This window comes from Amblyomma maculatum, chromosome 2 (genome assembly GCF_055883805.1).
Source record: "Amblyomma maculatum isolate TAMU_Amacu chromosome 2, ASM5588380v1, whole genome shotgun sequence".
NCBI classification, from domain to species: Eukaryota; Metazoa; Arthropoda; class Arachnida; order Ixodida; family Ixodidae; genus Amblyomma; species Amblyomma maculatum.
In genome coordinates, this window is record NC_139345.1 from 40,153,773 (window position 1) to 40,177,096 (window position 23,324).

General features: G+C 48.1%; 1 protein-coding gene across 1 annotated transcript; it reads left to right on the forward strand.

The window, feature by feature from the left end:
• The first annotated feature begins 723 nt into the window (after window positions 1–723).
• LOC146198462 (sodium- and chloride-dependent glycine transporter 1-like) lies at window positions 724–21,246 on the forward strand. The gene is made up of 10 exons (XM_084591903.1): window positions 724–852; window positions 2,109–2,212; window positions 3,528–3,652; window positions 4,533–4,645; window positions 6,190–6,256; window positions 8,049–8,200; window positions 11,892–11,991; window positions 16,888–16,988; window positions 18,633–18,791; window positions 20,878–21,246. Exons 1-10 carry the CDS (start codon window positions 724–726, stop codon window positions 21,244–21,246), a joined length of 1,419 nt encoding a protein of 472 aa, XP_084448029.1.
• The last annotated feature ends 2,078 nt before the right edge of the window (window positions 21,247–23,324 follow it).

The window sequence follows — 23,324 nt, forward strand, 5'->3', positions numbered from 1 at the left end:
GGACATTAATACTAAACACTTCGGCAAGAAGTGTATCCGAAAGGTGTATAGTCTAGCAGTACTGTGTTTACAGCGGTTCCCCGCACTACTATTGAACAGCCCCACATTCGGCAGCTCGCGTGTTTCCGGCACTTGCAGAGGTGTAGGACAATTATGAGGGACACTTAAGCTCCGCCTTTAAGGGTATGACGCGATAGCGTGTCTACTATAGCCCACATACAAAGCCCCGTTGTAGCCGAGCCGTGTGAACGTGCCTGCGTGGCCTAGGGGTAACTGCAAGGATCCTGACAAGCTTATTCTGATATCACCCTCGCGTATGAAAGGAAAGACCCGAGTTGGCCGCTCTTGCCAAACGTAACGTCAGACATCCTTACGTTCAGTCCGTGATCGGCCATGTCAGCTGCCAGCTACCAACTGCTAGCGCCATGATCGTGATTTTTCGCTCACAACAGCGATGCCGACGCCGGATTTTCTGGTTGACGGGCCTTTAAGGTTACGCGTTAAATTGCAAATGGTTTTATACCGAGGCGGGAAGGAACTCCTAACAGGTGGGAGCTTTACTAAACCTGCGAGCGTCCTATCTATATACATTTTGTCACTCCTCTGTCTCTCAGACTTGTCCGTCTAGGCTGCCCGGGCCTTGCCAAATGCCTATAGTCTTGGCGCGCGGACAGAGGCTCGACTCAGAGTAGCTTGTCCTATCTTCTTCCTTCGCAGCTGTCAATGGGTATCGTGTACTCGTCCGCTCTGCTGATGTGCGTGCTGTGCGCTGCCGCAATTGGCCAGGACGGTGCATCGCTCGGCCTGTGGGCCGGCTTCAAGCTGGACCCCTGGAAGCTCTTTGACGTCAAGGTGCGCGCCCTCAGTCAAATGCGATGCACTGCATGACTGTGTTAAATGTGCGGTGCAAGACCTGCAGTTTACATGAGCATAGGCAGACCAGCCCAAAATTTACTCTTGGTGTGTCTGCAATCAAGACGCAGCGGTGACTTTCGGCTACTACCTTCTCGAACGAGTCAAAGAAGGTAACGAAGATAACTGCGTGCACGCCATGTGGGCAGTACAAAGCAGCTAACCTCCGAAGCTATGCCTTCAAGACACTATTCTTTTGTTTCTCTTTTATAGCGGGGGTTCATTTCAATTTTTGCTGATGATTTCTGATGATTTTTGCTGATGATATATATTTGCTGATGATTTCAGCTGATTCTGAAGAAATGCAATGCACTGTACCTCACTGGGAGTTCCCTAAGGGCCAAGGATTTTACGCCTTCATCCTCGAGACATGAATTCGCCGACATTTCACCTCTAGAAATCCGTAGGAATCTTGCGCTTCTTTATTTCGTTTCTGAACAAATTCAGCAAACAACTAATCCCGAGCACCTAGCCTTGCGCAAAAATGATCAGCAATAGACTTGCACGTCGTTAGCAGATCGAATCACTCCTTACAACCGATCTTCGCAAATACAAAATGATTTGTGCAAAGGCTTTTACACCTACGATTCCTGATTGCAATGAGAAAGCGTTGTTAAATCCTGAAGCTTTGGCCAATCACTAAACCAATATCTGCTCGGTTTCATCACATGATACACTGATTTCTGGTGTGCTTGCTCCTTTTTAATGGTGTGTTGGTTACTTTGATGTATCAGATTATCAACTGTCAGCTAAAATTTCGTGATAAGGGAGTCGAAATTATACATTAACTGAAATGAAAATTTGTCAGACCCTCGTCCAAGAGGATGCAGTCGCGATGGGTTGGCCTTTGGGGCCTCGAAATCAAGAGGCTCGACACCAGAATTCGGCAGCTATTCCACGGATGTTCAACGTGTTCAGCCTGCTACGAACCGTGATTTGTCACGGATTTTTTAAAATACCTTGAAGCAGCATCGCACGATATCTGCATTTCGCAGCAACAGTGTGACGCATGCAGTACACTTTGTGCAGAATTCAAACCGTCCACATCCTTTTCAGCGAAGCGCGTTCTTCAGAGCGACCATGGCAATCTTCCGCCAGCGCACCACCCGCCCCTTTTGAACGCGCAGTTTTTACTTACATACTTCTACCCAACGACTAATGCTTCATATGACCGTCGACGCCTTTCCACTTCGCAGACTTGGCACTCGGCATCGCGGCAAATGTTCTACAGCTTGAGCCTCTCGATTGGCGCCGTTACGTGTTTTGCCAGCTATAGTGACTTCCAGGCCAACGTTTTCAAGTAAGAAACAGCGATGCAAACGAGTAGAACGTGTGATAAACTGGAATAGCGGAGCAATTATTTTTGGTATGCACTGAAGCGTAGCCATAAATACGGCTACAAAAAAAGAAAGAGCTATGCAACTTTCACGGCAACTTCAAAGTTGAAGAAAAATTCGTCCTCTTCCGGAGTTCGAATTAAGCCGGGACCACCGTTTCGCCGGGGCATTCGATCTACGAAGGGTTAGGTAAAGTGCATACCATTGCTGCAAAACCTTAAAAAGCATCTGTTTAGCAGTTAGTGATTAAATTTACCCATTTAAGCAGGCTCACCGAGGGCACACAGGGCAGACTACAAAGAGAGGCTCCAAAGGAATTATTTTTTGTTTTCAGTTTTTTTCTCCTAAGATTACAAGAAGGAGAGACCAGCTTCGCTTTCTTAAATCGGGCATGTTTCGCATAGTGAACAAAATTAAGGCGAGAGGAATGCCACTGTTATTGCCCTTACGAAAATGAGTTTTGAGCTTCTCGTTGGGTTCTAATTCTTTCTCAGCGAGGAGCGAGGAACTCATGACAAATACAACGCTCATACGTTTTATAAGTACATGCTTAATAGTTCCGAAACAACCGAGCTGTATGCACTAATTACAGACTCTTCATATAGAGTGGGGTTTATTTCTACTCCGTACTATATGGCCAGAAAAAGTAATGCTTCAATGGGCTTCCAAGCGATGCTTTAATTTAAGCTATAATTAGTTGTTTCTAGACATATGATTGGCACAAAAGTGAAGTGGTGCGACGAAGCGACGACGAAGTATACTGGCACCAGCTACAAGACAGGTTGTCGCCATTACCGTTATGTGTGTTTCGTCCTCGTTTCTGAGTTTTCGGTTCGTTTTTATGCAGGACAGAGACAAGATGGTGAGGGAGAAATCGTTTGGACGAGGCGGCGAATTCACGCGTGATCCATCACTGGGGATGAGCTCAGGAAAACAGTATACAATTGCGTAATTTAAAGCCGATATCGATTGCGTCATCCCAAAATGTTGCTCTGCATATTGAAATTTTTGTTATTTAGATTACATTTGGTCATTCTTAATTTGAAGCGTCTTGACTATGACGCAAAATACATAAACATAGAGAGCAGACAGCGTGTAACCTGCCCTCTTGCCCGGGTCCATGTCTTTTTGAGCTATAATCAAGATGACTTTGTATTGTAGGTATCACTGGCCGTACGTAAAGTGAGAATTTATTCACTCGCGTTTAGCGCACTGCGCGTTGAGACGCGCTCCAATAACGATGTCTCCTGGAATTTATTTTCTATGCGGCAACGAAAGCAACGCGGTGAAGGCCAGCCTGGCAGACTTTGGGTACAGCATGCTGGCCACCGTCTTCGTATTCTGCCTCTACGGCAGCCTGGCCCGGTCGTCCCACATGGAAATCGGCGACGTGGTCACCTACGGCGAGTGCACATATGAGTTTGGCACCATTTTAGCACGAATTACATGCGCGCAAAGTATCGCATTTAGGTCCCTAATTAGAGTAAAATAGCGCATTGCGGGGCATGAGCTATTGTTGGCGACTGATGTTTGTAAAAGTTATATAACTAGTATGTTATTATAACTTCCTTGGTTCTTTTGCGCTGGAATGACGGGCCTCTGCTTTAGAATCGGACATTCGATGCTGTGTATCTGTGGTATTTCTTTCTCCTACGTAAATGTGTTGCTTTTGTATCTTGGCTTTGAACAAAATTTGTGCTTATATTTTATGCGCTTAATTAAACTTGTAAAGTCAGTGCACAGAACAGTGCATACTCTTGTCTGTGGCCATGCTATACATATAACGGCATGTAAATAGATACCGCACCCTCCGGAGGTACAGCAAAGCGACGGTCAGCCTTTTTAATACTGACAACTGCCGTTTTATGGCGATTTATGATGTCACTATATGACTGTTACCCATTGACATCGCGAAGAGCGGTCTACTGCAGAACTTTTCAAAATCCTGAAGTATTTTACGCCGTAAGATAGCCTCAATAATTCGCTGATAGAAAAATAAACCTATTATAGGTGGCGCGCTTTGTTTACAGAAAGTAGCGATAGTGTTTTAAAGGACACGATTTTCGTATATACGTGGCTTGGGTGGTGCCTCTGAAAGAAGCTTCATTTTGGGTCATTAGGTAAGATTACGAAACATGATCAGAATTGAAAGCCGAACTTCCCATCTGCCTTCCGCTCTTCTGCGGCTTGGCTTGAAGGGCACAAACACAGGACAGACCAGTGCCTGATCTCTTCTTTCTGTCTTTTTACGAACATGGCCCCCAACGTGATTCCACGACGCAGGCCTTGACTTTGCTTTTGTCGGGTTCCCGGAGGCGATCAGCTCTCGGTCCAACCAGCGGCTCTGGTGCTTCACGTTCTACCTCGCGCTGCTCATCCTCAACGTGGGGTCGCAGGTATGCGCTGGCATGATCATGGGAAAGCCCCACAGGCTGTTGCATAAAAATGCATCTCGTTTAGTATTGTCGGAAAGATGTAGCGCGGTGTATAATTCCTATTTTAACAAATATATGAGCCTAGCTCGAGGGCTCCCCATTTTCGATCCTCATATCCCCCGTGAGCATAACACCCGCCCGTGATGGCATATCCTCAAGTGGCACATACCAGAGTACGGCCTTTCTCCGAATCGCACCATTTTCATGATCGTACCTAGCCGCATCCTTCGCCTAAGCGGGAGCTCCTAGAGGAGGTCCCAAACACCACCCACATTCTTTGTAGAAAACTGTCTGTACTTCTTAGCAGCACTTTTAGCTGGGCGAATTGGTGCATATTCGGGAAGACATATGAGCGCGAAAAAGGTATACGGACGTACAAAAGGACTAGACGAGTGCCAACTTTCGCGCGTTGTGTTACCTTTGTACGTCTGAGTGCCTTTCTGCGCTCCTTTCTGCGCACGGCATATGTCCCGAGGGCGACAGTTATACATGTCACGTTGGAATAGAGTAGAACGATTGTGAAGTTTTTTGACTGGTTTCATTTGTAACTTTGATTTAGCTGCACTGCCGAGGTATTTAGAAATGCGCTAGTAACCTGCTGCGCTCGTCGGCCATGGCAAGCAGCCGACTAGAACATACAAAATTTACAAGGGGAGGAAGAAAGGCACCCATAGCTATTGTTTTGACAAAATGACTTCTCTTCATCCAAACGAAGACTGAGGCTTTTCTTCCTTTGTTCTTTTCGTACTGCAGGTAATTCTGACACACCACTTCACTATTTTCGGATGTGGTTAATTAAGAACACGAGAGACATGCTGGTGGTATATATGGGAAGTTTGGCATCCAAGGTGCAGAAATAGTTACCGCCAAGCCATCGTACCACACGCGATATCATCAACCGCAACAGCCGCTACTATTTTTCATAACTGGAGCTTCAAAGCCTCATTGTATAATTTTGTGTAAGCAGGAACATCATTTATGTACTACCAATGATTATAGTGTGCTTTTTGCACCGTATTTGATTATATTTGCTTGTACTTAAACAAACCATTAGATAATAGTGCATAACTAGAAGTCATCTATTTCTGTAATGCCAATTGCTTTGCTCGACTGTTAATTTTTGCATTTTTTGATGCAACCACTCCCCTCTACACTGCCTCTGGTTCTGAGGTTGTACAAAAATATAAAATAAACTGCAAGAAAATTGCGTTAGGTTGGGTCAGACGCTCGCAAGAATGGTGCCCTGGAGACCTGGATACATTCAATACACGGCCGTACCAGCTTTGGAGGAATTTAGCTTCTGTAATTTCTGTTTAACAATGTTAGCTCTTCTGGCTAAATTCTCATAAATGTGGTACCAGCAGTGCAGCCTTCACAGCCTCTGGAATGCGTTCCATTGGGAGCACTTCTGCACGCCAAGGTTTATCGCTGTTATAGTGTCGATATCTGCAAGTCTACAGCGGGACGCTCATCGGTAAAAATGTCCTTCAAGTGTACTAACCTAGCACCTCCCACCACCACCAGCCCCTGCAGCGCCTTCCAAGTACCGGGTGAAGACTTTTACGAGCATAGGTAGCCTCGGCCGCCAGCTATTCAGAAACTAACGCGCGATCCCTCGCGTTGTTAACCCTTAACGGTGCTGAGATAATAATGCAAAATCATTTCTTGCCACGTGAGTGGAGCCATCGGAGTGCATCATCACGAGCTGTGGACAGGATGTGTAGATAGAGCGTGCCCATTTTCTGCTGTCAATAATTAATAAGAAAACAAATTGGCTCTGGTTTGACCAATGGACATCTCGAGTAGAATTGCGGAAGCAACATCTGCGGCGAACGCGGCGGCGGCACCTCGTGAGTCACCGCGCCGCGGAGAAGTCGGCGGTGGCCCCGGCGCGGCTCTCCAGCTGTGCTCTGTTTGACGTCACTCGCTCCTCGCGTATGCGCAGCTTGGCTCATCGGGGGCTCCGCGAAATGGCTCAGCGACCAGCGTAGTGTTGCTTCCGCAACAAAAAGTGTGTCCTCGCCAGGACTCGAACCACCATTCTTCCGTGCCCCAGTCGAGTGCGCTAACCAACCACTACTCTATGCCGACATCACACGAGTGTGTCCATACTCCTTGTCTAGCGTAAGGACTCTTTAAAACGTTGCGGGAAAGGGAAAAAGTATAAGGATGATAATAGGAGTAAAAGTGTGTACTTATGTAAAAAAAGAATAAAAAGTCAGGAACTAAAGTACAATAAAACAAAATATATAACAATAATAAACAAATACGAAGTGAACTAAAGATCAGAAATTGGGAAAAATTAAGAGCGCTAATTAAAAAGTAAAGTAAAGTAGAAGTAAATTGTACATGTCGGAAAAGCAACGAAATGAAGAACGAGTTCATAACGGGACCTAGCACGGAACCTTCAATGTCACATTTCCGCACATAAGGAGGCTTGAGTGCACCCCTGTAATTATTTTTTTTATCGTGCACTAACGCTAAATACCTCGCCAGCGAAAAAGCCGTAATGTGCGAGGATAAAGCCTCGTAGCAACAGTTCGGTGCTTCTGAGTGGAAATGAAGAAACCCAGGGGTAGTCAACTCGGGTAGCACTTTTGAGATGGGAGTTGAACCTAGTGGGACTTTTGGATCCCAAGTCAGACATGCTACTGTATAGTCCACGCAGGTGCGCTATATGGCTTGGTTAAAAGGGCTTGATGTTTGTGTCGGGTGGTAAAAATGTTTGTGTTGTGTGGGCCTTCACACAATGCGGTAGATTAGGACTGTATGCCTAATTTGCATTTGACTTCACCACGCTCGCTCTCCGGATTTTTTTAAAAGCGAAAAATTCACTACGCTATGTAAATGCAAGATCACCGTGCTTGGCCCAAGCCGCTACTGCGCATGTGCCGTAACAATGGCAGCCAGCTGCGCCGTTCCACGGACCACAGGTGCTCCGACGCTGCGCTCGCTGCTTATAGGAGGAGGAGGGTAGCGGCATCGCATGCAGATGCGTGCGCCGGCGCGGAGAGAAGGCTGTTTTCCGCACTGCGCATGCACACGCCTCCGCGTAAGCTGACCGAGTAGAGCAGGAAAGCGCCTGCCGGCATCGCATACGCAGGGCATAAAAGTGAATTTTGCCTACAACGGAGTAATTTTGACCACGATCTTAAACGTGCACCAATATCGCACAGAACACGGACGCCTCTCCATTTCGCCTCCATCGAAACGCAGCTGCCGGCGGTCGGCTTAGCAGACGGGTACTCTAGTTCCGCAGCCGCTTGCGCTCCACATTCGGTTCAGTAGAGTACCCATCTAATGTTTTTCGTTTGCTGCTATTTCTGCTGCCTTGGTTGATACTGTGCACCCTGCCTGTGAATAGCCGGCTTCGCACTTTGTGCTCAGGCTTGTGTGGTCGAGGGCTACCTGGGCAGCCTGAAGGACATCTACCCGTGGCTACGCCAGCGCTCGCTACTGGCGGCCCTGCTTGGCAGCGCAGGCTGCACCATGTTCGCAATGCCCATGGCTTTGCAGGTAGGTACGAGGCGCGAGTATGCAAATCCGCTCAACCGGTAGCGTGTACTCTCCAGATTACTCTAAAGTCGTGCACGACCTAAGCATACAAGTGCCACAGGAGCGATGTCAGGATGCTTTGTGGCAAGGAAAAGAGACGCGTAAATATGCAAAGCGAAAGGAACTGCTAGCAGATGTACACATAAAGACAAACGTTTGATTTTAAGAAAAATGAGTACACACTGCGCAAGCATTTAAGTGGCGAGTCGGGAGCAATGTGTTGCTTTTGACTATGTTTATGTGGTTTTGTTACCGCTACTTTGTGCCGTGCCTTCTTTAAAAGCCCGGTATTGTCGATTGGTTGTTGGACGCTTTGATAGTCTTGTAGAAGACATATCTTCGTTTCGCACCTTTCTTCAGGGTTGCTTTAGTGAGCGCTGAAGCGCGGTGATACATAGGTATATAGTAGACTGACCAGAAAAAAAATGTCCGATTTGAATAGTTCATCAAATATGAAGTAGGTGCGTAGCATCGCTTATCACCGCTACACACTTCATGCATTGGGCGCGACCAGGGCGTTAGTTTTCCTTCACTTAATGACGGCGCCGCAAAACATTATGCTGCAACAAAGCCTGCTCGGCGTTCTTGGCGCGGCGACGGCGATACTAAATTGTGTGTTAGTTTACGCTGTCTCGGCGAACCTGCTGCTGAACTTAGTGTTGCTTATACAAAGCGATTGATCGTGTCAGAGCGTAATAAACTCTGTACCTCGCCCTCTGTGTCTTTATCGCGTCTAGCACAGCGGCGCCAGCGGACGGAATTCTCAATGACTTGACAATATACGCACACGTTCCTGCGACCTTCGCAGACATGCTATTTCACACTTGGTCACGTTATAATGTTGTAACAGCACAGCACTGCACGTAGAACACGAATTGACCAAGATGGCCGGCGATTTACAAGAGCAGGCGCCCTGAAGTGTTCGCCGGTTCACCCACACACTTAATCTTTTCCCATCGATTGCGGACTAAAGTAATAAAGTGAGTGACAACACAATCACTGGTAGTACTGCTCTGAATAAAGATACCAAAGTCTTTCAGTTTTGCTTGCTTCAAAACATGTTAGATCCCTATATATATGCGGTCACTCGCCGTTCAGGCGGCGGAGGGGTCCGGCGGTCTGGAAGGAAGATGGCGGCCGCGGGCACCTTTGCAGTACTTTGAAAATTTTCCAGGGACTCTACCCCCGGTGTGCCAGCTGTGCACCTTGTGACGTCACTCCCTCCTGGCGCATGCGCAGCTGGCGCGGCGGCACCTCTGAATCACCCGCGCAGCGGAGGAGTCGGCGGCGGCTCCGACGCGGCTGTCCAGCTGTGCTCCGTGTGACGTCACTCGCTTCTCGCGCATCCGCACATTGGCTTATCGAGGGCTCCGCGAAATGGCTCACCGAGTAGCGTAATGTTGCTTGCGCATCAAAAAATTTCATCGAGAATCGCCATATTGGAATTGAATTACAAGCTGCACGAAGTGGCTCAGAAGCAGATCCCCTGGGATCTACACTTTTTGACAAAAACTGTACATAGACCAATGACGCACACACTCTTTCAACATTAACCTTTTATGTGGCTGCTTTGGCTTATCTCTCCGCATCAGTGCAGTCTTGGGAACGCTATAAGCGTGGCGCTAACCAAGCGCATTAGCTTCATCACCTGTAATCTCTATCTCGTTACCTTCTCATTGACTTCACCTGCCTTTTGACCACCAAGAATGGCACAATGGCAAAGTCTGAGTATAACGAACATTTGCCGTCAATACGACGGCTACGACCATCTCATTGAACTACAACGAACATAACCGCATAAGGAAAGGACACAGTGGAATATGAGCATAATCTGTCTTTCACAAAAATGGCACTTTCCAGGTAGGGCGCAAAACGTTTCGTCTGCTACCCATGAACAAAGCTGGTCAAAACAAACGTACGTGAGCAGCACGGGCGCGATCCGCTTCAACGAGGTGCCAACTGCGCATACGAAGTGGTAGGTGCGTGCTAAAAAGCTGCCCTTATCAATCACCTGCACAATTGTCATCATCATTATTTGCGCATGCGCACTATACAACCTATAACAAGTGGAGATTCGGAGAGGATAGGGGATATAGATGCCCACATGCGCGGAGCGGCGATGCGAAGAATGCGGGTTCATGTTTAAACGAAATCGATTGGTAAGAACAGCTTAGTAAGATCAGGCGATAACTTAGTCCAACTGTCAATATATTGAGGTTCTGTTTGCAAGTGATGGTCATGAGGGCGTCGCGCAGATGCCCGCAGAATACCTCTGATAAAGAGCTTTGCTTTAAGAACGCTGAAAATGTGATTCGCCTCATATTCTGGAGCTGAAAAGTGAGAAGGAGAGGTGTAGTCTGTTACGCTAGCTAATCTGCCTGCCTGTTTTTCCCCTTGATTCCTCAACATCTTAATTTGGTCGCCTGAGCTAACTTGACCTTTCTTTCCCAATCACGACAAAGTTCAGTTTGCCTCCTCCGTATTGCAGTGCGTGACAACATTTTGGACACTTCTGAGCACATAACAGCATCGATGAGAAGCGTCAGAATGCTGCGATATGTCACAGAACATATTGGTGCACTGGACATTTACGATGGCTTGCAGCTTTAAATGCTGCAGAAGTCAAAAGTTAAGGCAACTAGCATGCTATTTCATTTTAAAGAAAGTGCTATCGCTGTTTCGTTTTAGCCCGAACAGTTACAGAAAGAAACAAATTCCCGTAAGGTTCTGCCGTTGGAACGATACAGGGGCTTGAAGAATGTGGTGTATACTGGCGAAGTGGGAAGCAGCGGTTTTCAAGTGATGGCTAAAATTCGTTGCGAAGTTGTGTGCCCATAGTGTTCTACCCCGTCGGGGTAGCGCAGTGGTTACGGCGCTCGACTATTGTGATGAAGGATGCGGGATCGAATCCCTGCCTCGGTGCCCGCTTTTCGATAGAGGCGAAAAGCTAGGCGCACATGTGCTGCGCGATGTCAGTGGACGTTAAAGAACCCCAGGTGGTCGAACTTTCCAGAGCCCTCCACTATACAGCGTCGCTAATAACCTGTGCCGCTTTGGGACGTTAAACCCCAAAACCAAACCGTATAGTGTTCAGTTTCAGACCTGTGCACAGCACCATCATTGCTATGCTGCATTCACGAGCGGCAAGTGCTACAGCTGCCATACCCCACAATCAGGGACACTTCCCGAAAACCGCTGCACACGCTATCACAGCAGCTATAGCCTCAGCGTCGTTGTCGTCCAGCAAACGGCCGCTAAAAACTCCTTGTCGTTCCTCTACTACGCATCGTAATAATATCTTGCTCTTTCCGAGAGATAATGTCTTCATGCTGTTACTCTCAACTAATCATCTATCCCGCTCATGCCGTACTCAACTTGCGTTGCGGCTTTGTGATTGGCACTTCACCATATTTACAAAGCTCTTGATTGCGTTGGCCTTGGAATGAAAGTGTAAAAGGTTTTATTTCAGGGCTTATCAGCAGTGAATATTTTTGTTTTATTTTGCTTCATTGCCACCGATGGTCTTGCTTTTGGTGGATAGTCTGCGAGAGCTTAGCCTTAAACCTGCGTGGCATTCTGCTGTCGACAGCTTATGCTGCCACGTCGAGTACCAACTGGTCCAGACGCGAATGCACGTCTCGACTATTCGCAGGCTGGTCTCTACATTCTGGAGCTGATGGAGAGCATTGTTTACGGGGACCTGCTGCCTTGGGTCGGATTGGCGGAACTTACTGCCGTGGCGCATGGCTATGGTAAGCCTTCGTAGCCTTACGTCGTCTCTGCCTATCCTTTTTGGTCTCCCTAATCGTTGGAATTGGGGATATCTCAAACAGTGAGGGTGACACAAAGCAGTACAGCACAGCAAAGAGCAGAAGCAGAGCAGGGCAAAGCCCAACACAGCACAGCACAGCACAGCACAACACAACACAACACAACACAACACAACACAACACAACACAACACCACACAACACAACACAACACAACACAACACAACACAACACAAGACAGCACAGCACAGGACAGGACAGGACAGGACAGGACAGGACAGCACAGCCAGCACAGCCCAGCACAGCACAACACACCACACCATAGCACAACACAACGCAGCACAACACAACACAAACGCAACGCAACACAATGCTACACAACACAACAACACAGCAAACGCTTTTTGCACTGCGACGGTATACAGGGCCAGGTTACCAAAGGTTTCGAGCGCTCAGAGCAGGTCTGATACTGTCCGGTATCTTGGTTGGCATGCCGCTGTTGGCCGTGTTGGTAGGCCAGAATCGTATTTGGAGCGTTTTTGTGAATCTGGCTCCTCTGGCTACAACGACAACTTCTTTGCTACTATTTGGCAATAAAGCCTACCGACGGCGGCAAACGTCTTGAACAGGTACACTATTGCTTCATTTTTAGCTGATCTTTCAGTTCTGTCTAAGAAAGGTGGAGAAATCTCGCATCCCTAGGTCTCATGAATGCTGGCCTCTAATTTTCGTTCAACTACAGTCGACCTAGAGAAGGAAACGAATGTCGCGTAATGGTTGCTTATCCACATTGCCAGAAATTAACGCAAGCGTTCGCAAATGCATCAAACTTCTCATACTCTCTTACTCAAGCTTTTTTTTTTTAACAGCGGTGGAGCTGTGTCTGGAGAGTTACTGAATTTTGAAGACGCTAGTGGAATATTATACCGAATGTTTCAGCGAACACTTACAAAATTGTTAAATATAGTTCGTTTGGAACAGAAAAAAAATATTGGCAGGAACAAACTCTCAGGCGCGGCGCACACAATTTGCTGCAAAATTCTTAAGTAAAACATTATGTAAAGGCCCCGCCGGGTTGGTGCGGTGGTAAGACGCCCGACTACTGTGCCGGAGTTCCCGGGATCGAATCCCGGCCTCGGCGGCTGCGTTTCGATGGAGGCGAAACGAAGTGGCGTCCGTGTGCTGTGCGATGTCAGCGCACGTTAAAGATCCCCAGGTGGTCGAAATTACTCCGTAGCCCTCCACTACGGCCCCCCCTTTCTCTCTATCCACTTTCACTCCCACCTTCATCCCTTCCCTTACGGCGCGATTCAGGTGTCCACAGAGCAAGTGTGACAGATACTGCGCCTTTCCCTTCCTATGAACCAACCAACCAACATTATGTAAAGTAACTGAAACTCGCCAACTAATATCTTAATGATCGCATTTGGGTGATTAGCCTCAATGAAGAGTTAAAAGCCGTGAGCAAGACGATGTCATGTCAATTTTTCAAAGGAAAACACATTTTTAAACCCTGCAGTGCGAGGAAATTCGATGCCTTTTTTGTACGAAACCGAAATCGAGCGAAAAGGTCCGTTCGTTTCACCTGCACTACATGAACTGGTTCACGTGGTGCTGCACTTCACCATTCGTTTCAACGATTGAAGATGGCGCCCTTTGCACCACGCCATTCGTTTCGAAAAGTGCAGACGTCGGGCAGGTCGAGTTCACGAAAAGTTCAGCAAAACTGTGCACCTCCTCAGCAGTCAGTGCCGAAATGCTGCAGCTGCAACCGCTGCATGAAAGCAGACGACAGCTTGCGCGACGATGTCTTGCGTGCTGTGATAAACAGTGAAGCGACCCTTATTCCACTCGTCAACGAGAACAGTGCCTAGCTGTGTTTGCCAAAGAAACGACGACGCGTACTTCAAACCATGTCTACCAAGTAAGCACGTGCATGCATTATGGTTCATGCTGACTTCAATCATTATCGAAGTTTGTTTGCGCTTCGTGCCAGCTGCCGCATGGTGCGCATACAAATACATCGATCGAAGTTGGTTCATGTCAACGCTTCATTGCAATGTGCTGTTTGAAAATTGATCTTATTCGGCATTTTAGCGCCTGTTGATGTGAGTGGCAATATAATTCATAGATAGCCAACCACATATGCGGTCGGCTTTTGTACATATATGCATCGCATATTCATGAATGAATAAACAAACAATGAAGATTTTCAAGTATACCTCATCGCATTAAGTACGTCTTGTGCAAATGCATATAGATGCACCTTTTGCGGCTGCCGGCGATCGAAGCGCACATGGTCATGATCGAAATATATAATCCGCATGCATCACACCGCATGCGTGTGTCTACTTCTTGAGTATGCATAGCCGATACCTTTTGGCGAACTCGATCGTGTTCTCGTTGACAAGTGCCGTTTATTACAAAGCACAGGCCAAGAGCATTGGGCTGGATAATGTCAAAACTTCGTTGTCATGTGCTGTTTGAAAATTCATTAAGTTAACCGGAACGTTGGCGTCCGCTGTTGCACACAGCCGGCCGCAGCTTGGCGACGCCAAGGCTAGCTAGCAGACGGCCCGGCCTGCACTCTACCATACGTTTGTAAGTAGCTGGTGCCGATGCTGCACCTGAACTGCTGGAACTGGTGCTACACACTTGCGGCACCGCTGCAGAACTTTACGGAACTGGTGCAAAGAGTGCAGCTGAATCGAACAGACCTAAAGAGACACACAGGAAGCTCAGTGCAGACGCGACATCCGGTGATGACGTGCACAGTGTCTGCGGTGACAAATTCAAACTGCCTGCTGTACTGCGGTGTCATGCATTTATTTCGCCCTGTCGCCCTTAATGATAACGAACGCGCAGTTGCAAATGGCTGCCTTTTTTTCGCGCACCAAGATGCAAGCCAAAAGAATGTACATTACGTGGAACAATAGCGGCTGCAGTTCGAACTTACTTGCATTATCACATAGACGAATTGTCCGGGAGATAATCTCTCCCCTTTCAAAGTCTACCTTTCTCGATGTTCTGAAATACCGAAGAGCCCTCGGAAAGACTGCCAGCGGTTCTGTAACGGTCTACATGCATTTTGTAACGAAAGTTGCACTGGCCACGAACTTGAGATTTCGCTGTGGCGGTGCTCCGAGGAGCACAGAATGACCTTGAGCCGTTGCCTAGCAGCCAGCGTAGTTGGCGGACGCCGGCGCTCGCCTCATCGTTAAATTAAAATTAAATTAATGGTTCACAGGAAGGGAAAGGCGCAGTATCTGTCACACTTGTAGCTGTGGACACCTGAACCGCGCCGTAAGGGAAGGGAGGAAGGAGTGAATAGAGAGAAAGAGGAGCCGTAGTGGAGGGCTACGGAGTAATTTGGACCACCTGGGGATCTTTAACGTGCGCTGACATCGAACAGCACACGGACGCCTCTTCGTTTCGCCTCCATCGAAACGCAGCCGCCGAAGTCGGGATCGAACCCGGGTACTCCGGCACAGTAGTCGGACGTCTTACCACTGCACCACCCCGGCACTCGCCTTCTTTGCCCCGCCGAGGTGGTGCAGTGGTAAGACGCCCGACTACTGTGCCGGAGTTCCCGGGTTCGAACCCGACCACGGCGGCTGCGTTTCGATGGAGGCGAAACGAAGAGGCGTCCGTGTGCTGTGCGATGTCAGCGCACGTTAAAGATCCCCAGGTGGTCGAAATTACTCCGTAGCCCTCCACTACGGCTCCTCTTTCTCTCTTTCCACTTTCATTCCCACCTTCCTCCCTTCCCTTACGGCGCGGTCGGGTGTCTACAGAGCAAGTGTGACAGTTACTGCGCCTTTCCCTTCCTGTGAACCAATTTAACTTAACTTTTAACTCGCCTTCTCTCGCTTCGCCAGCTCTGTCGCATGCCTGATAACTGGTTCTAATTAGTGACGCGCCATCACATGGTGACGTCATCGGACACGACGTCATGACCGAATGTGACACCATCATGACATCACATCCGGCCATGTTTAAAACCGGAAGTGATAATGGCGTCACATCCGGTTATGACGTCACCAGGCGATTCACGCATGTACGAAACTGATCCCGCCGGGCATTCGATCCAGGCGTCCATGCGGCGCCTTTCATTTGGCGCTTCCTCGAACGCCGTACCACAGAGCATATAGAAATAAACGCAATAAAGCAGCCATCAGCGGTGTTTCAAATTTGTTGACAGCAAAGAGAAAGTGCAGTATCTGTCACAATTCTCCGCGGACACCTTAACTGAGCTCTAAAGAAAAGCAGGAAGGTGGCCGTGAAAACAGAGAAGGAGGTGCTGTAGTGGAAGGCTTCGGACCACTTCGCCACAGACGCTTTCGCCTCATCGCACTTTAGTAGTCCAAAGTGCCCCTAGAATTTTTTTCGCCACGTATACTGCCTAGTGGCACTAGGAACTTGTGTTCCAGCGATGTGAGCATTCGTACTATGTAAATGAAGGTGGAAAGCGCGTAACTTCAAGCAGTGCGTACGCAAATGAAATCAGAGGAGAGACCCGTACGTTAAAAATCACGTGACAGTTCTTCGACAAGACACAATGTCCGCCGAAGTAGACACGTACTGGACGTCACCTATTACAGAGTGCTGCTGTGTTCCGCCAGCAGTTTAGGCATGGCTATAGCCAGACAGCCGATGAGAAATATACCGTAGTTCAGAATTCACCCGCCTAGTGCTGTGTGCAGCGTTCAGGACGGCAGTCAGTGTTGAAAGGCAAAATATATGTAAACATAAAATATTTATAGAAACTGCATAAGCTAAAACCACAATACGCTCGCAAGGAAAGTGTTCCATTTGTATAAAACAATTAAACGGAAACGATTTGAGCATGCATTGCCTGCTTGTCCGTTCTTCCCCGCAGGTTGCGAGCGATTTGTGCACGACATAACCTTCACGTTCGAGTCACCTCCGCGGCGCTTCCTTCCCATCTGCTGGCGCTACCTTTGCCCGACCGTGTTGGGGGTGAGTTGCTGCATGAGTCACAGCGAAATGCGAAACCAGAGGGCTTCAGAGCGAACTTTCGAGAACGTCTCAGCGGCCAAGTTTCAAAGCAACTTCTCACTGTGATCTCTCTAAACTTCGGCTCACTGAATGCTCATCGCTGACCAGGAAGGATGAAAATATTGCCCATGATTACGTTACTTCCTAATGCGAAATTTGATCGCAGCTCATCAGCTGTTTCACCTTTTCGATAGATTTAGGCAAAGATTTCGAGCAAGACATGTATGTAGAATTACACACAACTTTTTAATTTTTCACACGTATTACTTCAAGAAACACTCCACTAACAGTGCTTGGCTGTCACGAAAGAAGTTTTGTGGTCGGAGAAATGAAGAGAGCAATTGAGTTATCGGGAGGTTGCGGGAGGCAGCGTGTGGGCCCATATTAAAGTTGTGCGAAGAAAAGATAGCAGCGACTGTCTGATGCGCTCACGCCGCTAGCGAGTGAAGCGAGTGAGAACGGGACGCACGCACCGTGATTCACTGATAGCGAGCCGGCGTTTCGGCAACCGCAGAGCACCCTCGCCGCCACGCAGGAAGAAGGGGGCTGGACCCCCTCCTCCTCTTTCTGAACGGCGGCGACGGTGTTCTACGCAGTCACGCCCCGCCGGGGTGGTGCAGTGGTAAGACGCCCGACTACTGTGCCGGAGTACCCGGGTTCGAACCCGACCTCGGCGGCTGCGTTTCGATGGAGGCGAAACGAAGAGGCGTCGTGTGCTGTGCGATGTGAGCGCACGCTAAAGATCCCCAGGTGGTCGAAATTACTCAGTAGCCCTCCACTACGGCTCCTCTTTCTCTCTTTCCACTTTCACTCACATCTTCCTCCCTTCCCTTACGGCGCGGTTGCGGTGTCCACAGAAATCAAGTGAGACAGTTACCGTGCCTTTCCCTTCCTATAAATAAATGAATGAATGAATAAATAAATAAATAAATAAATAAATAAATAAATAAATAAATAAATAAATAAATAAATAAATAAATAAATAAATAAATAAATCTATGCAGTCACGTTGTCTTCACTCGCCAGCGGTGTCAGCGGCATCAGTCAGTTGTTGCTAGCGCTGCCTCCGGCGATCCCCCCTCTCCCCTCCTTTCCTCATGTTCTCCGGTTGCTGCGCGCGCTCCTGCCCTTATCGTTCGCCGCTGAGTGTACCCCCCTCCACCTCTTCCTGCGAGGCTCCGGTTGCCGAAGCGCCGGCTCGAACTGGGGGGATGAAAGGGGGGCAGAGCTCGTTACGAGGCCGACGCGTCCGACGCCGACGACGACGCGAAACCTAGGAACGGGCGCCAAAGAGCTGCGCTCAAAAAAGCAGCGGTTGCTGATCTCACCACATCCCAGGGTAAAGGAAAGACGATGAAAGAACCAAAGTGACCAGATAGCTTGTCTACCGTATATACCGTGAATCTCCTGAGCTGGATGCCGTATATTGCTGAATGAAAGTTTCGTGTAGAACATTTTTAGACATTGTTTTAGCCTATATCTCCAGCAATAAGCAGCAAACACAGTGTTCTTACTTTCGGGAGCGATCAGTCGAAGAGTTCCTTTGCCGCATTGCCCTTTATCTCCTCGCTCATCCTCTCGACGACGGCGCACCGCTGCATGCAGGTCATCGCGCTGAGCTCATTCACGCTGACCGAGCGGCGCCAGTCGCGCTACCAGAACATGTTCCCAGCGTGGACTGGATTGTGCCAACTCTTAATCTTTGGCGTCGTCGTCGTGCTCATCGCCACCTTCGTCATCAGCACGCTCGAGCGCAACAAATACGTGAGATTACCCTTGAGCTCGCTCAACCTTGACATACATCTCTGTGCGAACGGAACCGAGCAAAGAAATGCTAACCAACCATCGGCTTAGCGCGACCCACGGCAAGCTTTGAACAGCCATCTTGTCAGTCGATATATGCATTATTTCTTTCATACGGGAATCGGAATTGAAAACGTTCTCGTACTAAGCGGGCGTGAGAGGGTGATAGTCCGTCACCTAGCTGGCCATTGTCGATGTGCCTGCACCCGTAACTCTACGAGATGGATCAGATTGTGGGGCCTCTTTTACTTTTTTTTTTTAAAGTATGGCGCATTACATGCGACATTTTCTTTTCTTGCCGTATAGACCAGGCTGTGGTGGCTCATTTAATGGCTACTGCGGTGTTGACCTTAAGGTCGCAGGATCGAATCTCGGCCGCGACGGCCCCATTTTGGTCGAGGCAAAGCGCTATAGACGCCCGCGTGCTGTATGTTGTTAATATTGGGCTCTCCATTACGGCGCCTATATAGCGGACGTGCAGCTTCGAGACTCTAAGCCCTGCCAGGCGTACTAGAGCGACCGCAGCGGTGGTATAATAGTATGACTGACCACCTGGCGCGCGGAATTTACGGATTTCGATTCCATGTGATGTCGGGTACCCACGGGTCATGCAATGCTTACAAGCTTTCTCGCTAGAACAGGTGCTCAGCTTAACTGGTACTGAACAGCTTGGCAAGTGGGTCTGTGACCCCACTTGGAGTAAAAAGAAGAAAATAGCACGTGCAATGCTAACCTTAGGCTGAAGCTGCCCGTTCACCGTAAAAAAATACATCATATCATCATCATTATTGCGAGACCGAAATACATCAGAAAATAAGTGTGATGAGGAGTGAATCCGACATGAATTTTGCACTTGCATCTTTCTACGTACTTACATACGGGACGAAGAACACCTGAAGTCAAATAAACAAATAAGAAGAGGCTTGAGACTAAAACTGAGGATTGCACAGCGAATTAAGGAATGGAAAATTCCAGTCAAGAGAGCGAATTGGCTAATATAAGAACAAACGCGGGTTGGTGACATTTTAGCAGAAACTAGTGTTGCCAAGTTAGTGGTTGTCCATCTAAATGTAGTCGGATTTTACACTGTTTAGCGACCAAAATTTTTTACGGTGGGAGCCGGGATTTTTAGCGGTTTTTAGGTCCTACTGGCTTTTTTTTTTATTGGTGGTTTTCATGGAGCTATGACTTCGTTTAACATAGTACAAGTTCTTTGATATTATATTCATTTGTGCAATGGAATATCGGTGTTGGCGCGTGATGTTACTGAGACCTCAACGTGGCGAATATTCGAACACGCCCAATTCGTCTTGTGATTCATGAGACATTTTAATGCAGTCGTAGAGTCTGCATGTCAGCCACGCGGTCCGGCGGACTGATACCTGTCAAGTAGAGTGCAGAAGCTTGGGAAAGAGTGGCTGCAGGACCCTAAGTTTCGAGGAGAAACGCTGCCATTGAACTGCGATGGAAGAGCCTACTTTCGTCAGCTTGAACAGCCATGGAACCGCAGCTGCATATTGAAATAAAGTGAACTAGTACAAGGATGATGCTTCTGGCAAAAAAAAAAAAAAAAAAGATCTCTTATAATGTCTCTAAGAGAACGGCGAAAGTCTAGTCATCGAAACCCTAGTTTTGTAGTCATGATGAGACATGCCTAGTCATTATAGTCATTACTACTTATAGCTAAGCATTTTTACTCATTTCCAATCAGCGGTGGTCATTACAATATTGGTAATTACAAGTAATTTTAGTCATTATTAATCAACATTAATAGTGACTAGTATTAGTAATTAACTCTTAGATATGTTTATAACCTTTATTCATTACTTATCACCGTCAATCGTTTTCATTCTTAATGTAGGCGGATTGCGAGGAAAGGCGAACGTGGGCTGTGTGTGTGTGTGGGGGGGGGGGGGGGGTAGTAGATATCCTGGTGGTGGACGGCGGGAATGAGATTTGGGAGTTTGAACGTAGCTGGAACAGACATTTGTGCTACAGTGGACGTCGTCAGGATGATGACGCTGACGACATCCGTACCTTCTCCTAGGACCTGTACTCTGCCCTGGAGCCCGAGGCCACGTATGGTCCCCGCGGACGTGCGGAGTTCATGCGCTACCAGATGTACCTCAGCGAGCGGAATGCGTTACCCTGCTCCATGCCGCTCGACAGCCGGCGTGACGTAATAGACATGCCAGGCGCGTCACCCGGCTCGAGCGCCAATGCCAGGCGTCACTCCTCTCGAACGGGGGGTGGGGTGGCCTCGCCGGCCATGTCGGATAAGCCGAAGCTCGTTGTGGTCAGCACGACGGGCCTTATTGAAGGCAGCGCAAATTCGGCGTTGGGCTCCGGTTACATCTTGATGACGCAGCCCTCTGGCTCTACCCGCAGCAGGGACAAAAACCAGGCGCGCAAGTAGCGCCTCTTGCGCCACACCGACAACACGGCGGCAACTGCGGCTGCTTCGGTGGCTGGTGTCTTTGCTTCTGTGCAAATGTGCAGCGCAGATGTTTTCCAACTGCGTCAACGATACTTTGGTTTAAAGGATGACTGGTGAAGAACAAGCCATAGGTCGTGACTGCTCAGTGTTTTGTTAGCCGCTTTACTTATGTATACATAGAACAGCACAGACAGCTTTTCACTCATGTGTGTACTGGCTCCAAGACGGAAGCTGCCGAGAGGGGGAGTAGAAAACTTCAAGTACACAGGCGCGAGATTAACTATAGTAAACGCATCAGTTAAGAGGAACGATGGAAGACAAGAGGGGTTACACAAACTGCGCCTGTATAACTCTGCGAATGTTCTTAAAATTCTGTTTGTCATCATTTTTTTTACAACTACCCCATTATATCGAAAGCTTTCGTCATATCCTGTGCCGGCACGATAACCTGTAAGCATCTTCGCTTTTCAAAGTGTTCTCCGCTGCCGCATGCATTTGACGACCAACTCTTTGTTATAATAGAATTGAAATTGCCGAAAATTTTATCGGCAGCAGTGGTAGTTCGTTTTTTTCTTTCTTTTCTTTTCTTTTTTTTTTAGAGGACGGCACTGTAATTGGTGCATTTAGTTAATAATAATCCAGCCAGAAACTGATATGCGTATGGTCGACAGTAATGGTGACGCACGTATCGCGTATCTGCAGCCATTTGTATGGCCAGCGACGACTTCAGTGGTCCAGTTTTCGGGATACATCAGCGTCAGAGAGTAGATTGAGGCCAAGGAGCAGGGCCTGCCACACATTCCACTAATGTATTGCGGGATGCATCAGTTCGGCACATTATGAGCTCATTTCTAGACGCCTAAAAGATATACATAAAAATGGATCATACGGCTGTAAAGTGTTTCCGTGGAGTGCATGACAACCTCGTTTACTTTGGCCGTAGCTGCGCACTTGTACTGACATTTCCGTGTTAACTGGGCAAATTTGAAACACGCGCCTCGTGTCGTTTAGTTTGAAAAAGAGTTTTCCATGCAGCTTTCGTACCGTGAGCTCCAGGCTCTGCACTCTTCATTTTGCGGCCCGCCTTTGAGCCTGCGTGGTTAAGGTGATCGTTTTCTGAGGTCGAGGACGCAGGTTCGATTCAGGCTGCGGCAGCCGTGTTTTGGTGGGAGCGAGACACGAAAGGCGATCTTGCATTGCGCTTAGTCATTGCAGGTTAGAGAACCCCGGGTGGTAGAAAATAAACCGGAGCACAACACTGCGGGTTCCCTCACAGGCACTGTTGCTCTGGAACGTTAAATCGTATGTCCAATCCAAACATACGTATTGTCCGCCGTGCGTACCCGTATTTTTGAGCACAAGATATAAGGAATCTGTTTGAAAGACCTATAGGCAGTGACAAATTGACTGAAACGTCGGACGTGAACGTACACTGTAAACACGAATAAACCTATAAGGGAGTAAAATAACGAGGGATTTTAGGCATGGCTTGAATATATGGTAATGCGAGCGAAAGCTGTGTTAAGTATGGTTTTGCATGGTTTAGCGAGGTTGGTTCGGCGGTTTGAAATAGAGAGCCGCTCGAGCTTCGCCACGAAAACGACGTGCAGCCCCTGTGATACAGCCTTTTCATTCCGCGATTGTTTTCATATTTTTTCTTTAACGTAGTTTGGAGGAACAAATAAGCAGTATCTCCCTCACTTTTGGGTGGGCACCTACACTTAATTATGTTAGTCACATCAACTTTTTTCATCCACGTTAATATGTCCAAATATTAAACAACGCACATCTGCAGGGTGGTTAGACTCGGCCTGGCGTCTTCCATTCACAGCGCAACGACTTGTACCTGCAACCGGTACTTCCGTAGATCTACGAAACACTTATCAGTGCCCCCCCCCCCCCTACCCCCCTACCCCCCCACACACACATACACACACGCACGCACACACGCGCACGCACACACCGTTTCCTGTCCACGCGCCTCAATACTGCTTACTCAGATTTCATTCTAGTGAAATTCCCATTAAACATCGCTCTGTAGCTCTTCCTGGTTAGGT

Bases quoted from the DNA above. Each gene is read 5' to 3' on its own strand.
- LOC146198462 (XM_084591903.1), top strand. From the start codon at position 724: ATGGGTATCGTGTACTCGTCCGCTCTGCTGATGTGCGTGCTGTGCGCT. The intron at 4,646-6,189 runs GTATGCGCTGGC...GTACTAACCTAG, and splicing joins TCCTCAACGTGGGGTCGCAG to CACCTCCCACCACCACCAGC. The intron at 6,257-8,048 runs GTAGCCTCGGCC...GCCTGTGAATAG, and splicing joins GAAGACTTTTACGAGCATAG to CCGGCTTCGCACTTTGTGCT.